Source organism: Prionailurus viverrinus, chromosome B2 (genome assembly GCF_022837055.1).
Source record: "Prionailurus viverrinus isolate Anna chromosome B2, UM_Priviv_1.0, whole genome shotgun sequence".
Classification (NCBI taxonomy): Eukaryota; Metazoa; Chordata; class Mammalia; order Carnivora; family Felidae; genus Prionailurus; species Prionailurus viverrinus.
Genome location: NC_062565.1, coordinates 123,051,233 through 123,068,628, shown reverse-complemented (window position 1 = coordinate 123,068,628; position 17,396 = coordinate 123,051,233). Strand labels below are relative to the sequence as shown.

Below are 17,396 nucleotides of genomic sequence, written 5' to 3'. Positions count from 1 at the left end.
GCTAACGTGACCCAGTTTTTTAAAATTTCTGTTTCTCGAGGTTGGGAATAGAAACCTTGAAAAAAAAATCAAGTAAGAAATACTGGAAACAGGGTAATGGTTTCAAATAATCCTGTCTTACTTGCTATTGCGTAACTTTGAGAAGGGTACTAAGGAAATCCATGCGAACCATATGCTACTTGAAATGTTTTTACAAAAATTGACTCTTTGGGCAGAAATGATCTTTAGCAGGGGTCCCCCTCAGCACATAATAATAACGTGTCATTGAAAACAACATTAGCTCTGTGTTATTTGCCCTGCTTCTGCAGCATTTAGTGTGTTTACTGTATATGCCTGCCTTCTGGTGCAAAGAGATTTACTCAAACAGGCACTCTGGCTAGAGCACATGAGGAACAGAATCTATGGATGATTAATTAGATCCCAGGCTCAATCACTTAAGTCCCTAGTTTAATATCTCATTCTGCTTTCAACTACTGTAGGAAAAGATAATGAGCAAATTTGCAGTGTGAATAAAGAACTTTTTCGTTTCCTTTATACATAATAAGATCTAAATCACTGGTCATCTAACTCAGTGCCTCTGTTTCCCCTGCCGACTTCCAAGTCCAGAATATTAAAAAAAAAATGCAACAAGGTGATAAAGTGCGTTTTCATCAAGAATTCATCTTTCTGACATACCTTCTATAGGGTTTTCTACTTTCAACTTTATTACCAGCTTATTCCTCTCTCCTACTAATTTCTTCATTTTGAAGTCTGCGACCAAACAACATGACAAACTTAAGAAAAAAAAAAAAAAACCTGATATTTTCCCCCTGTCCTGCAACCCTCACCAAGCTCTGTACCAATATTTTCCTATTCTGTCTTCACTAAAAGGAAAAATGATCCAACTCTAAGATTTACATGGAGGAAGAAATATTGCATTCATTAAAAAAGAAAAAAAAAAGAGAGAGAAGCCCTCCTCAGTGGGGGCTCTAAGCACAGTGAAAATCCTGGAGTCCCACATTAGGGCTGGTTGGAATGAAACAGTTAATTCAAGGTAAGTGATAATGTTTAGTCAGTTCGCCTAGAAAAAGGAAGGAAATTCAAAAGCTGGTTGCTGTAGTAACGATTACAGACCAAAAAAAAAAAAAAAAGTATATATATGTATATATATATATATATAAATATATGTACAGGTTCATTTTAAATAAAACTCCTGCCATCTCTCTGTGATTCTGTTCTCTCAAGAAAAATGAGCTTGCCGCTCAAATTGGTCGTACCTACCTCAACCATTAAACAAGACATTTAACCATAGTGGCAGTTCTGTGACCTTTGAATGCCGTGAAATCTCTGAGCGGTGCTGCTTGTTCATGAAGACTTGTGCTGCAGAGTCCAGCAACTTCATCCAGGATTAGGAATATAATTAAGTAAAAAAAAAAAAAAAAAAAATTAAAAAAAAAAAAGGAAAGAAAAGAAAGAAACACAACAGCACACAGAGAGATCGAGAGAGAAAGAAGGTGGAAAGAGAGATCCTCTCTGGGTGAGCACACCACTTTTCTCCCAGGCGAGCGCTGGGACAGAGCCGAGTTGCTGCAGTGCCCAGACCCACCGACTGGCTGGGGGAGCGGGGCAGGCAGCCGGCCGGCGAGGCTGGGAGGTGCCGTCAGTTGCCACAGGCAAGGAAAAGCAGAGACCAATCGGCTTCAGCTCTGGCAGCTTACTGGAGTGGAGCCTTTTCTGTTTATGTTTCCTCATTTCGAGAGTGACGTCAAAGGGTTTAGTTTTTCCTCTGCATGTGCTATTAATTTTAACGTACGGTACTATGGGAGGAATGCGTGTGTGCCTGTGGTTAGCCCGGGCACCCCACTCTCAGGAGGACCCAAGGAACATTTTCTATATTCAGGAATAAATTTTTAAAATTTAAAATACCTTAGGGTTGAGTGTATCCAAAGACAAAAACAAAACCAAAAAGCAGACCAAAAGCCTTGGGCTAAATAATAGCAGCAAGATTTATGCTTTGGTTTTTTTTTCCCCCAAATGTGAGTGTATGTACATATGCCCGCTTCACAGCTGTTGCTTATTTTCAAACTAATTCATTTTCAAACTCACCTAAAAATGAGTTGTTAGTTAATCTTTATAGTCATGGATGCAGAGTTCTGCAAATGAGCTGGTGAGTGATGTTATGTGCGGTGAAAAATAGAAATCATGTTTACTCTGCTAATCGCTGATTTTCTATCTTTTCTCCAGCTTGTGTGGAGAAGCCTCAGGAGTATTCATGCCAGGGAGACAGGGAGATCCTTCCTGCAAATCCCCACAGGGAGTCATTCAAGAAGCTGGGCACACTGAGGCCATACAGGCATGCCTGGGGTTTCAGCATGTCCTCTCCCAAAGTGTGTGAAGGTACAGTTATTTAAGGATAGTTCTTCTACCAGGGGCCCCAGCTCATCCCTGTTTTTGTCTTGCTACTCTGGAAACTCTCAGTGGTGGCCTTGTGTTGTTTCTGCCTCCCGCATATTCTATCCGTTCTCCCCCTGCCTCATTCTGCTAACAGAACCTCTTTTTTTTTTCTTTTAGAAACTTTCCTTTCTCTATCTATGGATTGCATAGCCTTCCCCAACTCCCCACCCCTCACCTCCCATCCCATTACAGGGGCATGTGACCCAGACTGGCCAATTAGATTTTTTCCATTGCTCTAAACACAGAAAATATTTGAGGGGTAGGCACATCACTCAAGAAAGGCCAGAGTCCTTTTTCAAATATTAATACTGATACTTTGAGAAAAGAGGTATTTATAGCTCTCTAAGAGCCTATGTGCTAGGGTTAAACAAGCCTGTAGTTGTTAGGGTTCATCTTTGATGCTGCAGATATAGCAATGAACAAAACAGATAGTATCTGCCTTCAAGCAGTTTACATTTGGGGGAAAGGGGAACACAGGCAATAAAAATAAGTAACTATATAATATCCATTGGTAATAAGGCTTTGAAATGAAGGAAAATAAGGGCAAAAGTGTGTGTGTGTGTGTGTGTGTGTGTGTGTGTGTGTGTGTGTGTTTGCTATTTTAGGTGCAATGATCACGGAAGCAACATGATAAAGCAACTTTGAGCAGAGGCCTGAATGAGATGAAGAAGCAGATCATCTGTGTCTCTGAGTTCCAGGCAAAGGAAGCTGTGCAAAGTCCTCAGTTAGGTGAATGCTTAGCATATTCAAGAACAAGGGAAATAAAGTGGCTGGAGGAGAATGAGTAAAAGAAAGAAGTGGTTTTAGGAAGATATGTCTGGGTCAAAATCAAGAAGTATCTTAGAGGCCGTTTAAAGTATTTAGACTTTATTCCAAAATGGAAAACAAATAAGAGTATTTTGAACAAAGAATGCCTATGATTAACATAAATTCTAATGGGATTTTCTCTCTCTTCTGAATGGAAAATAGACTCTAGAGAAGCAAAGATAGAAGCAAGGAGACCAATGATGAGGCCATTGCAATAATGGCTTGAACTTGGGTGAAGGTGGAAAAGGTGAGAGGGTCAAATTCTAGAAGTGTGTGTGTGTGTGTGTGTGTGTGTGTGTGTGTGTGTATGCTTATAGAATTAGCAGGGTTTCAGGATGTGGGGTGTGAAAGAAAGAGAGGAATCAAGAATAATTCCCAGGATCCTGGCTTGAGCAAACTAGAATAGAGTTGCCACATATTGATATGGGGGTAACCAGAAGAAGAATCTGGTTTTGAGCTGAAGTAAAAAATGGTTCTGACCCTTCATTCAACAGCAACAAATATTTATTGATTATGTACTCTCTGTAGGCACTGTTTTAAGTGCTGGAGACAAAGCAGTGAAAACAAACAGACAATAAACACAAAGACCCTTGCCCTCATGAAACTTCGATTTTTCTGAGAGTAGACGACAGACCGTAATGAAGTAAAAGATTATATAGGATACATTGAGCAGGAGATATGGAGTAGATGGTTAAATACACAAGCTGGAGTTCAGGGGACGATAGATCTATGTTTGGGCTATAGATATAAATTTGGAAGTGGTTGTATATTCAAGGTATTTAAAACCATGAGATTGGATGAAATTACCGAAAGAAGTACAAATAAAAAAGCTCCAGGAAATCCAACATTAGATAGTCAGGAATATGAGAAAAAAAAAAACCAGTGGAGGAGATTGAGAAGGAACCTCTAAGAGATAAGAAAAAAAACAAGAGGGTGAGATCTTGGAAGACAAAGGAAATTTTCAATGATTGGCTTTGTAAAGTGAAAGTAAGATGAAGACTGAAAATTGACACTTGAATTTAGAATGTGTAATCATTTGTGCCCTTGAAAAGATCAGGTCCAATACAATAGAAAGAATGAAAGGTCAGGAGAGAATATAAAAAACAAAAAGTGGGGACAGACCTTATAGGAAATTCTTCCAAGGTGTTTTTCCCCCAAGAAGAGGAGATAAATGGGGCAATAATTGGAAGGGAAAGTGGAGTCAAGAAGGTATTTTTAACATGGGAGAAATATTGGAATTTTTGTATGCTGATAGGAAAGATCCAATTGAGGAGAATAATTACTGATGCAGAAGAGAGAAGGAAATAAAGTTGGAGACATTGAGTGTGTGATAGGCAGAATGGCCCTCCAAAGATGACCAATCCCTGGAATCTGTGAATATATTATATTACGTGACAAAAGGGACTTTGCAGATACAATTGAGCTGATAGATCTTAAAGGAAGGAGATTGACTTGAATTATCTGGTGTGCTCAATCTAATCATATGAGCCCATAAAAGCAGAGAATTTCTCTGGCTGGAAGCAGAAGAGAGATGCAGAAGAAGTAGTTAGAGAAGTTCTAAGTAGCAGAAGTATTCAACACAGTACTACTGGCTCTCAGATGTAGAACCCATGTGCAAGGACCAGAGAAAGATCTCTCATTGCTAAGGGCTGTCCCCAGCTGACAGCAGCAAGGAAACAGCTACCTCAGTTCCACAGCTGTGAGGAATTGTATTCTGCCAACAACCTGAATGAACAACCTGAAATGGATTCTTCCCTAGAACCCAAAGGAAGAAACATAGCCCTGCTGACATGTTGTGTTCAGTCTTTTGAGACTCTAAGCTGAGTACCTAGTCAAGCCACCTGCAGATCTATGAACTAATAAAGTTTGTGTTAATCTGTCACAGCAGTGATGGAACATTAGTATAAAGTGACTGGCTTTCGAAAGCAGCATGGATGATTCATCCATAGAACCAGAAGAGAAGGCAGAGTAAATGGTAGAGGTATATTTCTTAGTGGGTTGTAATGGTGGTGCAAGATTGTAAAAGCTCTCTGTGATTTCAAGTTTCTCAGTGAAAGAGGAAATTAGGAGTATTGACTAAGAGAGAGGATAGAAGAATTGGGGAACGTTTGAGGAGAAAAGGTATGAAATAGTCATCCAGAAGAGTAAAAAGCAGGAGTTCTCATAGAAGTAGAATATGATGACCAAGGGCTTATGTGAGTTTAATTGTCATGAATTAAAGTGATACCAGACAGCATGTTACCTTTATGATATCCATGAGACATCCAAATAGAAATGTCATATGGGCAGTTTGGAAATAATTCTGGGGAGGTAAGGGCAAATGAGATGCTATTGAAAGCCATGGTGGGCATGGAATCACTTGATGAATGAGAATAGACTCAAGGTCTGAACTCTGGGATCATCCAATGTTTAGATATTGGAAAATTATCGGTGATCCATTGAAGGAGACCAAAAAGGAGTGGCCATGAAGCTATACACACTACCAAGATAGTAGTCTCTGAGAAGTCCATTTCCAATAGTTGGTGCTATGGACTGAATTGTTCCCACCCACTCCCCCAACCTCCACCCCACCCCACTGCCACACCAATTTGTATGTTGAAGCCCTAATCCCCAATTTGACTGTAATTGGAGATAGGGCCTATAGGGAGGTAATTAAGGTTAAATGAGGTCATAAAGGTAGGACCCTAATCCAATAGATCTGGTGCCCTTATACAAAAGGATGAGACACCAAAGATCTCTGTCTCCACCATGAGAGAATGGAGCCAAAAGGCAGCTGACTGCAAGCCAGGAAGAGAACTCTTACCAGACACTAACTCTGCTAGCACTTTGATCTTGGTCTTCCAGTCTCCAGAACTTTGAAAAAATAAATTTCTATTGTTTAAGTATCCAGACTAGGATATTTTGTTATGCAACCCAAGTGAACTAATACAGTTACATGAGTCATGAATTCTCTTTTTTGCTTGCAGCCATTTCAGTTGGCTTTCTGTTACTTATAACAGGAAGAGTCCTAACAAATTCAATATACAGTGTCAATGTTTCCTAGAAGTGACTGTCAACTCTCCTCTCCCTGATATAAATACTTCACCACTTGCAGCTTGAGAAACTTTAAGGATTTATCTATGTCTATATCTATCTAATCATTTCCACCACACACAAATATTCATCTAAGACTACTGTGTTTAAAATACTAGCTGGTTTTCTCAGGCACCATTATTTAACATATACTTTGGAGTATTCTTTGAAACATGACATTTGAAGTGACCACATTTTCTGCAATTTATTAGTTATAAAAATAATCTAGAAGGAGCCACCTTATTTCAGCTTCTTCATTTTCTTCCCAAATTCCCTTTTTAAATAGCTCATGACTCATAGAAATGACCACTCTTAGTCATTTTCTTTCCTTTACAATTTAACTCTCTATTTTCTCTATTAACAGAATAGAAGATGTGATTCTTCTTGTGCTGCATCTCTACAAAGATAAATTTCCCAGTGACCTTAAATATATTAAATTTGTTCAAGGAATACTTATTGAGCATAAATTATTGGTAGAACCCAGTGGTGTATGTTCAACATACCATTGGGGTTGACAGAGATCAGCAGGATGTGATGCCTACCTTTAAAAGTCATATATTTGGCTTCGAGGGTAAGATACAGGTTGTTATAACAGTAATAAGAGGAAAGATGCAACAAGGGCTCTAAAGATAGAAAAGATAACAATGGGAATTCAGAGAAAGAGGATATTACTTCCCACAAAGGGAAGACTTTGCATAATGTCTGAGATTGCATTTGTCCTGAGCCAGGTAGAAGTGCTCTATTGAGAGACTGACCTGTAGGTCGAGTATAATGGGAGTATAGGATATGGGGAAAGAATGATATATTGTGAAGAAAACATGGTAGATCAGTGAAAAATTATAGAAAGTGAAATCTAAAATTTGAATTTTACTCATTGGGGAATAAGGGATTATTAAAGGTTTGCAAGTAGGGAATTAAAATAGCAGTAGTGTATCCCTATTAGCAGAATGGTCCAGTGCTGGGTACAGACAATTAAACATGTGATTTACAATACAGTGGAGTGAATAATGTGGTAGGGAAGTTCAGGGTGATTTGGGAGTATATAGGAGAGAAATCAACACCAGATTTTTAACTCAATAAAGCCTTCTCCCTGAAAACAGTGACATCTGAGATGAGTTGTAAAGGATAAGTAAGAGGTACTCGGGTAAAAGAGGAGGAATACCTGAAATGATTAGGAGCTGCTCCAATAAAAAGAGAGGGTACAGAGGATGCAAAAGTATTACATGCTGAAATGATAACACTTACAAACATGGACAGGTGATGATGAGCCTGGTTTATTCCAGGAGCCAGAGAAAGTTCAGTTTGGCTGGCGGGGTAAGAAGTGAAGACAGTATGGGTTTTTTAGTCATATTAAGAAATTAGGACTTTGTTCCAAAAGAAATGGGGATATATTGAAGACTTTTAAACAATAAAGGACATGATCAAATTCGTATTTTGAAACATGACTTTGGCAGTTGTATGGACACCAGAAGAGGGAAGTCTGGAGACAGGAGGACCAGGGGAGAAAGTACAGTAGCCTGGATGAGGGTGGTGGTAATGTAGAAGGAGAGATATGAGACGATTTCTCGTTGTTTGGGAACAATGTCATCAATACGATTTGGTGATGGATTGAAGGTGAAAGTTGAAAGACTTACTGTGGGATGACAATACGGAACAAGACAATCAAGGATGATGCTGAAGTTTCAGCCATGGCAAATGGGTGTCACTTATTGAGTTAGGTCTGGCAGGGAAGATGATAAGTTCAGTTTGGAGCCTAACATCAAAGTGAAGATGGATATGTTGTTCTCAAACTGGGCAGAAAAACGTAGGTTAGGAGAACAGTTTTGAGCACCATCATATTGTTGAAATAAGCCATATGCACTGATGGAATCACTCAGAAAGTGTGCCCAGCATGAGAACAGAAAAAGAGCTGAAGAGAAACCAAAAGGAACACAACATTTAAGGGCTAGGCAAAGGAAGAGAAATCTATAAAAATATGGACAAGGAGTGGCAACATAAAAAGAGAAAAGGAGGATGTGGTGTCATAGAATTTAAGGAAAATTGTGTTTCAAGTTGTAAAATATAACTAATAATGTTAAATCTGCTGACAGGAAAACAGGACAACGTCTTTTACAACTACTAAACCACTATAAAGCTAAAACATCACGGTATTGATGGAGGTACAAATAAATAGAAAAATAAGTCAATAGAACAGAACAAAGTCTAAAAGTGAATCAGTATGTATACCAAGTTTATTATATGATAAAGGTGGTGTTTTGAATGAGTCAAGAAGGAACAGACTACTTCATCAGCTATGTCAGGACAAGGCTAGCCATTTGGAAAATGCAACATCCAAGTAAGTGAAACTTAAATTCATTCCCCAATCCATTTACAAATATAAACTGTAGTTAGGTAAAAGACTGAAACATGACAAGCCAACACCATAAAATCGTCAGAAAGCATATGATTGGAAATATGTGATTTCAAAGTAGAGAAGACCTTTAAAAGGTCTTCAAAAAGCAAAGGCCGCAACAAAGAACATTGATAAAGTATCTTACACCAAAGTTAGAGTCTTCTGTATGACCAAAGACATTATAAATTAAAATATTTTCAACCTATTCAAAACATAATAAATATACATTATTACACATTAGTAGATTTCTATCAGATTTATAAAACAGAGAAGATGGTTTGGAAAGAAAAACACAAAAGGAACACCAGTGTTCAAGGGCTACGCAAACAAAAAAAAGCCTTTAAAAAATGTGGACAAAAGTGACAACATAAGAGGGGGAAAAAAAAGAACGTGGTGTCACAGAATCCAAAGAAAAAATTTTTAATAAGGGTAAAATAGACAGGGTTTTAAATTTAGAAATTTTCTTTCAACAATGAAGATGGGTGTAACAACCTCTGTGGAGTCTGGGGCAGGTCATTGCCTTTTCTCTCAGCTCTTCCGAACTGGTACAGAGCCCCCAAGCTTAGTGATCTCCTCACCAGAGTCCTGCACGGACTCTTCCAATGCACACCATCCTTCCTCATCCATCAACTCAACATTCCTGTCAGTTGATCTATATTTTATGCCACCTCTCCTTTCTGTTTCACTATAACCTTGTCTGTCAATCTGAGCCCTCCTCCTTGTTGGTGATAGAATAGTAATGCAGTGAAAGCACATCTTAATGCCTTTGAAAATGGATTTGTTGCTTCTTCACAGGAAAGTTTTTGTCAAGCATAAAGGAAATAATGTTTACAAATATTTATCGTGTGCCTACTATGAGCTGAAAACTTATATCATCCGCAACAAAATTCACTACCAATGAATTACTTAAAATTTGACGAGAGAAATATTTGTCCTACTACTGGATTTTCGTCCTATGCATTTAAAATAATTTGCATTTCAAATCATTTTCTCTTTTGCTTGGACCACTGCTTTGCTTTCACCAAAACGGTTTCCCAAATCAAGACTATCTTTGGAGACCGTGTTTTCCAAAGTGCTAATTTGGCTCAGAATCACAGCAAAAATATTAAATAGAAAACACAATTGGAAAGCAAGAAGCAAAAAAACCCCTCAACTCTACCATTTAATGCTTATCATCAACCATTCCCCATCAGAGCGAATTTGCAAATCACAATTTAGCTTTGCTTACCCCCTTTCCTATGTGTGACTAGACTCTCCCTCAGCCTGCAAGCACCAGGAACTTTTTGTTTTTTGCAGCTCCCTCGCCTTCCTCCTTGCCTTCATCTAGCTACTTGTGAGCACACCTTCTAGAAGGCAGCTCCTTCCGCAGCATTTTCTAGCCTCATTCTTCCACTCATTTCCCACCCATTTTGTGGATCCATTTTCCATTCCTCTACTCTCTCCTGTCCAAGGTGGAACTGTTATCATGTCAGGCCCCTATTCTGAACATGGCAGCTATCTGATAACCTAATCCACATGGAAGTTTTTTTTTTTTTTTTTAATTTTTTTTTTTCAACTTTTTATTTATTTTTGGGACAGAGAGAGAGAGAGAGAGAGAGAGAGAGAGAGAGCATGAACGGGGGAGGGGCAGAGAGAGAGGGAGACACAGAATCGGAAGCAGGCTCCAGGCTCTGAGCCATCAGCCCAGAGCCCGACGCGGGGCTCAAACTCACGGACCGCGAGATCGTGACCTGGCTGAAGTCGGACGCTTAACCGACTGCGCCACCCAGGCGCCCCCCACATGGAAGTTTTTATAGAAGGGGGGAAAAAAGGTTGTGTCATGAAACCTGTGGCAATTTACTTTCACACTGGAGTTTTCTAACCTAGAGACATGCCATGTTATGGGCTGAATTGTGTCTCTCCAAAATTCATATAGTGAAACACTAACCTCCTGGTGTCCCAGAATCTGATCTTATTTGGAGATATGGTCTTTGAAGAAATAATTAAGTTAAAGTGAGGTTGTTAGGGTGAGCCCTCATCCAATATGACCTATATCCTTATGAGAAGAGATTAGGACACAAATAGGTACAGAGGGAAGAACATGTGAAGACAAAGGGAGAAAGCATCCATCTACAAGCCAAGGAGAGAGACCTCAGAATTAAACAAATGCTATGACATCTTGATCTCAGACTTCCAACCTCCAGAACTACGAAAAAATACATTTCTATTGTTTAAGTCACCCAATATGTGGCATTTTGTTAATGGCAGCTCTAGAAAAAGGTCTTAAGGCAAAGACTTCGGGGAAAGTTGCTTCTTTTTTTCAACGTTTATTTATTTTTGGGACAGAGAGAGACAGAGCATGAACGGGGGACAGGCAAAGAGAGAGGGAGACACAGAATCGGAAACAGGCTCCAGGCTCTGAGCCATCAGCCCAGAGCCTGACGCGGGGCTCGAACTCACGGACCGCGAGATCGTGACCTGGCTGAAGTCGGACACCTAACCGACTGCGCCACCCAGGCGCCCCGAAAGTTGCTTCTTCAGAACATAAGAGGTAAAGGATTTTGTGTGTTGGACTGCTTGTGTGTTTCTTTTTTTTATATCAATTTAGATTTTCCTATAATTCACATTTTGTTTTCTTACTGATTAAATTTTTTACATTGCTTAAGGTCTTGCTTTTTGCAATACAGAAACTATAATTTGGGGTACCTGGGTGTATCAGTTGGTTGAGCATCCAGTTCTTGGTTTCGGCTCAAGTCATGATCCCAGGGCCGTGGGCTCAAGCCCCACGTCAAGCTCTGCACTGAGCATGGAGCCTGCTTGAGATTCTCTCTCCCTCTCCTTCTTTCCCCCTCTTCCACTCACACTCCCTTTCCCTCTCCAATTAAAAAAAAATGTTAAAGAAGTTATAATTTAAAAGTCCTAATTTATTAAAAATTTGATGGTTAATTCCTTTCTTTGCAATGTTGTAGCAGGGTTCCTTTAAATAGCAATTACCCTTAGTTCATTTGAAATAGAGATTTTGTTTATAAAGATTATTTTTTTTTGCCTTTTAAAAAGGTTTTAATTTCTTGAGTTTTTATAAAATTAACTTCACAGGATTCCTTAATAAACTTTATAAGATCTAAATGTCTGAGGACATTGAAAACCTGAATTCCATTTAACAAAGAAAGGTTCAAGTCACATGTTATTTTTTAGGAATCTAGTAGTGGGTAGGAAAACATTTTACCTATATTTTAGGAATGCGTACACATGCCTTTCTTAAGAATTCAGTCTTATACCCCCCGTAGGTAGTAAGCTGTATGAGGTCACTGGACTTGGTCTAACTAGCTGCGTAATGTACCTCGCACATTACCTGACATTTAGCAGGCCATTAGTTCGTAGCTCTTTAGTGGCTGAATTGATGAACATATGAGAGTGAATGGAGGAGCTATATGTGAGTCAAAGAAAGCAATTCAAAAAGACAGAAAGGAGGTCCTTACAACAACAGTCAAAACTATGCTGGGAGCCAGTAGCAGTGAACTATGCTGCGAGTCCAGATTATGTGAATCTAAGGGAAAGGGCTTGGATGTTTTATTGAATGATCAAGGCATGAGGCTCATATTTTGCAGGAGGAAAAGGATTTTAGTGGGCAGGGCAGTAGAGCAGATATTCCACGTTGCATTAAAAAAACAGCTATAACAGGGGCACCGGGGTGGCTCAGTCAGTTCCGTGCCCGACTTCGCTCAGGTCATGATCTCACAGTTCGTGGGTTCGAGCCCTGCGTCGGGCTCTGTGAGGACAGCTCGGAGCCTGGAGACAGTTTCGGATTCTGCGTCTCCCTTTCTCTGCCCCTCACCCACTCACACTCTGTCTCTCTCTCTCTCAAAAATAAATAAACATTAAAAAAAATAAAAAAAAAAACAGCTATAAGAAATTATGTCTCAGAGAGGGTGGCCAGCAGCAGGAAACGCCACCTTTACGTTTAGTTGTTCTCACAAGACAACCACAAAAATACATGCAGAACTGGTATAGTGTGGATACAAACAGTGAAATGAGGAGATGCTTCTTGATACCAAACCAGATATTCCCTGAGGAACAGATCCTTATGTTAAAGGATGGGCCGATGTATTCATGTCAGGTCTCTTATCCCAATGTCATTAAACGGCTTTAACCAGTTGGAAGAAGCAAGCCGTAGAACAAGTGTATACGTCTGGCAGCTTCGTGGCTGGGGAGATGACCGACTTTGACAATTATTGGATCCATGTAGGTATGGCGAAGCCTTTGCCACATGTACTACAGAATCCTTCTGTAAAAGACCCCAGAGGTATGTGATGACTTTCCTCTTCAGATATACAATCACAGTGTGACAACTCTGAACCTTTATCTCAGGAGAGGGGCCAGTGGGGATGTCTGGTACAGAATGAATCTGCTATGTTGATTATAACTCATGTGTTAACATAAAATTTAAGAAAAAAAATGTTTTTGTAACAAGAAAACTATTTTGTGAACATGGAGATATATGCACACAGCATTTTAAATGCTTAGTAGGGCACCCTCACTTATTTATTGAGGTAGACATTTGTCAACAAGAAAACATTCTTGGTTCTCATATTAAAAAAAAAATAGCGGGGCGCCTGGGTGGCGCAGTCGGTTAAGCGTCCGACTTCAGCCAGGTCACGATCTTGCGGTCTGTGAGTTCGAGCCCTGCGTTGGGCTCTGTGCTGACAGCTCAGAGCCTGGAGCCTGTTTCAGATTCTGTGTCTCCCTCTCTCTTTGCCCCTCCCCCGTTCATGCTCTGTCTCTCTCTGTCCCAAAAATAAATAAAAAACGTTGAAAAAAATTAAAAAAAAAATAGCTAGGGACATATTTCAGCAAGAGATTGAAAACATGGATGCAGTTTTCTCTAGAGTGGTCAATTTTTTCTCCCTATTATCTCCCTGCCTGCTTGTTGCCATGGTGCAGGACAAATCCACATTTTCTATGCTTCATGATCTCAAATCAATACTGACTTTGCCACCTTCTCCATGTTTGCTAGAGATTAAAGGAACACCCGTATCACACACATGAACTTACCAATAAATAAGCAGCAGGGGCCAGTAACTTTCTAGTTTCTTGAGAGGCTATAAAATTGATCCAAATATATCATTCCCTGAGTGCAATTCAAACAATGTTAAGCTTTTAATTCTTTCATTTTCCTCATCCTCTAGACACCCAGGCTTATTTCCCAAGGCAATGCCAGAACTCCTTTGTCCCGTTCCACTGATAGGTAAGAAAGCAGAGTTTTTTTCTAGCTGGCTTCTCTATGATTTACTCTTGAGTTCAGGTAGAGTTGTAGCCCAGCGAATTCCTATCATCCCAAGGGGTGCCTCTCCCCGGACTCTCACAGAAATCTCCATGAACTTCCCATTCCTGGGCATAACCTACATCAACTTCCTTAAATGGGTTCTTGTTTCCAGACTGTTCCTCACTCTCTCTTCCTCTGAACACACTCTTCTTGCGGTGACAGCTCTCACCCCTGATTAAACCGTCATGCTGTCAAACACTGGCTTCTCTCAGTTATTTTCCTTTCTCCCCAGCTTTGCCTCATTTCTGGTCACCACCCTGCAGGGCAAGGCTGTTATGATCTTCTTATTCAATTTCTGGGAATTCTTGCCTTCTTGTTTATTGTTCAATTATAAGATAAGTTTCAGAGATATTTCTGCTTATATTTGATAATATTTTGTTTTCTCCCAAAGCAACAGATAAAATGTAAATTTATGACAGGAACATTATCTCATATTTTCATAGGTAATACCTACACAGAAATAATTGGTCCCATATTTATCATCATTTGTTGTATATTTTGTATCTTCATTGTGCAAATCGTGTTCCCTGCACATGATAGGTGCTCAATTAATTATTCAACTCTTTACTCAAATGCTTTCCCTTTGCTACTCCTAAACAAAGCATCAGATTGGATAGCTAGCCTTTTGTAACTGCAGAGAATATGTAACCTACCATGCACTGCACTCGTCTCCATGGATACCAAATTTCTGTGAATGGCACTTAGAGTGAAAAAATCTATAGGGGGAACTGAATATTGCTCATTCTTTCAGCTCGGGCCCTTCTCTTCCCGACTCTTTTTTCTCTTACATTTTTTCTCTTACATTTTTTCTCTTAAATTTCCATCCTAGGCTGTTCATGGTAAGAATCCTAGCACACTTTGTGCCATAGAAAATCCTTCTGGGACACCTGGGTGGCTCAGTTGAAATCAGGTCATGATTTCACGATTCATGGGATTGAGCCACTTGTCAGGCTCCATGCAGACAGCACAGAGCCTGCTTGGGATTCTCTCTCTCTCTGTCTCTGCCTTTCTCCCATCTCAAAATAAATAAATGGACATTAAAAAAAAAAAAAAGAAAAGAAACCCTTCTAAGGAGGACAGGACATCATTTTTGTATTTTTTTGACTGTTCCATGAGCATCAACCCACAGAAACTGAAGCTAACCACAAGAAATGTGAGGACAAAGCCTAAGTCTATTTTTGAGAAACTCTAACCAGGGATCCCAAACTTGAGGAGCTCAGAAACCTGGGGTTCAGTAAGAACAGTAACTGTGGAGGGGTCGGGAATCCTAGTACCCAACAAATGAAAGCTGAAGATGAAGATGAGTGCTCCACAGAAGCCATCGGAGCTGCTGGCAATCGTGACCTTAAGCATGGTGCAAAGGCTATTTCTCAGCTCCATGTTCTTAAAGTGTGGCCAGTTGGGACTTCCTGGTGGGACTTTAATGATTTTCCAGGAAGAAAGGGCAACCTGCTGGGTACTGAATGCTCTTCGGAGATGAATGTGGATTGTGCTACGGTCAAGGACAGGGTCCAATACTAACAATAACCTTAATTATCAGACTTTCTTCTTTTCTTTAACTAAAATGCATAGCTGAGTTTGAGATATAAAGAATGTTCTCCATTAAAAAAGACCTATATCCATATTCAAAAATCATGCTACCAACAGTGACAGATAACTACAGGTGAGAATGGCTAAAAATTCCTTCCTGCAGACAGCTGTCAGAATCAAGCTCCCTCCCACATTGTAGGGATGGTAGAGAGAGTAGAAAGGAGTTCTGGGAAGCCTTCTTCCTTACACTGTCCTCCTCAACATTCTGAAGCCGCTCTAATGAGTACCTCTTCCCCCTTCCTCCCAAGTCAGGCAAACACAGAAGTCCAAATATCTCTTATTCAATAGTATGTCAGTACCAGTGATGCCCGAGAAAGACACAGGCTTTGTTCCGGATCTGAAATTTAAAGCGGGGTAAAAGATATTCTCAAAAGATAGCAAAAATGCATAAAAAGAACTACGGAAGCCATCACTCCGGGCACATCCTGGTTTCAGTAGTGACATACTCAGTAAGTGTAAAGGAACATAATGCTACTCACCACAATGATGGGAACACTTCTTGAAAAGGAAGAGTTTATGAATTAGATGACATCATTGAAATTATATGTAAACTCAGAAAAGAACAAGTCAAAGAAACATTCGGAAAAGTAGGTGAGACAAACAGCAAAATATTATTCACTTCCATGAAAACTTCAGAGTGCATTCCACAAACCAAAGGTTAACTTAACTTTGCATTGACTCTTACAAACAGAAGGTAATGGCATAATTTTCTCTGGTACACTATATACAGCATAATTTGTTCTGTTGTTGTTGTTGTTATTATTACTATTATTACTATTTACAAATTCTTTATTTTTATACCAATTGGTTTTTAAGAATGTAACAAGAACAAATTTTTCCCTTATTTCTCCCAACTCTTTGATGGACTTCCCCTTTTGCTCCACAACTCGAAAGCGGGTGGATGCAGTGAGGACAACTAATGAGTTTGTGGAAGGAGGGGTTGTGTATTATATTTCTTTGTAAACCCCATTGCTTCATACCCTGGTTGGCAGATTTAGGTACTCAGAGAGTGTTTGCTAAAAGGTTGAATGAATGAGCTGAGGAACTGTTAACTTAAGAGAAAGAACATATTGCTTTAATATTTGTTATAATTCTTATGTTAACACCTGGAGAGGACAGGTCAATTGGACCACATAAAGGTGAAAGGAAGGGAATGACATTTGCTACACAGTTAGAACATGTCCTGGGCTGCTGTCATATGTGATCATAGCCAATCCCCATAATGACTCTGAGAAAGTATCATTATCTGCCTTTTACAGGTAAGTATGTAGAATTCTAGAGAGAATATGAACCTGTCCAAATTCATATGGCTAGGAGCTAGGATTTAAAGTCAAATGCTAATTTCTCCAACCAGCCTAATTTTTTCTCTATTTCCTTTCTAAATACAAAAGCAAAGTAAAAAGATTAAGGCACTAGCAAGTCAGATTATAAGACCATTTAAAACTCTTGGCACTTTAAGTGACCCTTACCAACTTACCAATTATTTATTGAGTACTCACTGTGTACAAGGTACATTTGAAATACAAAGGGGTCCAATTTCTACTGCCTTTTACTGTGGACAGCTTAGTCCTGATGTCAGTGATCTGGGCAATATAATATTCCCAGTGTGTAAGAAACTGTAAAGATGATCAAGGTATTCACATATCCTTAAAAGTTGTCAAACAGCTCTCTCCCCAGTATCTCACCGCTGCGTCGGTGCAGGTAGGGGATTGAGCTCGAGCTAGCTCGAATAAAGGCTCTTTTGCTTTTACATCGGACTCGGCTCCCTGGCGGTCTTTGGGGGTCACGAATTCTGGGCAT

The 17,396-nt window shown here is 39.6% G+C and overlaps 1 protein-coding gene across 3 annotated transcripts in view; it reads right to left on the bottom strand.

The window, feature by feature from the left end:
• The window catches only part of PDE7B (phosphodiesterase 7B), a 584,077-nt gene that overhangs the window by 318,788 nt on the left and 247,893 nt on the right, over positions 1–17,396 (bottom strand). The window contains exon 1 of one of the 3 annotated variants that reach the window (XM_047860043.1): positions 1,261–1,654. The exons of the other annotated variants lie outside the window; for them this stretch is intronic. Coding sequence (XP_047715999.1) covers positions 1,261–1,281 — 21 coding nt within the window. The 5' untranslated portion in view covers positions 1,282–1,654. Of the gene's footprint in view, positions 1–1,260; positions 1,655–17,396 lie in introns of those variants that run through there. 3 annotated transcript variants of the gene reach the window in all.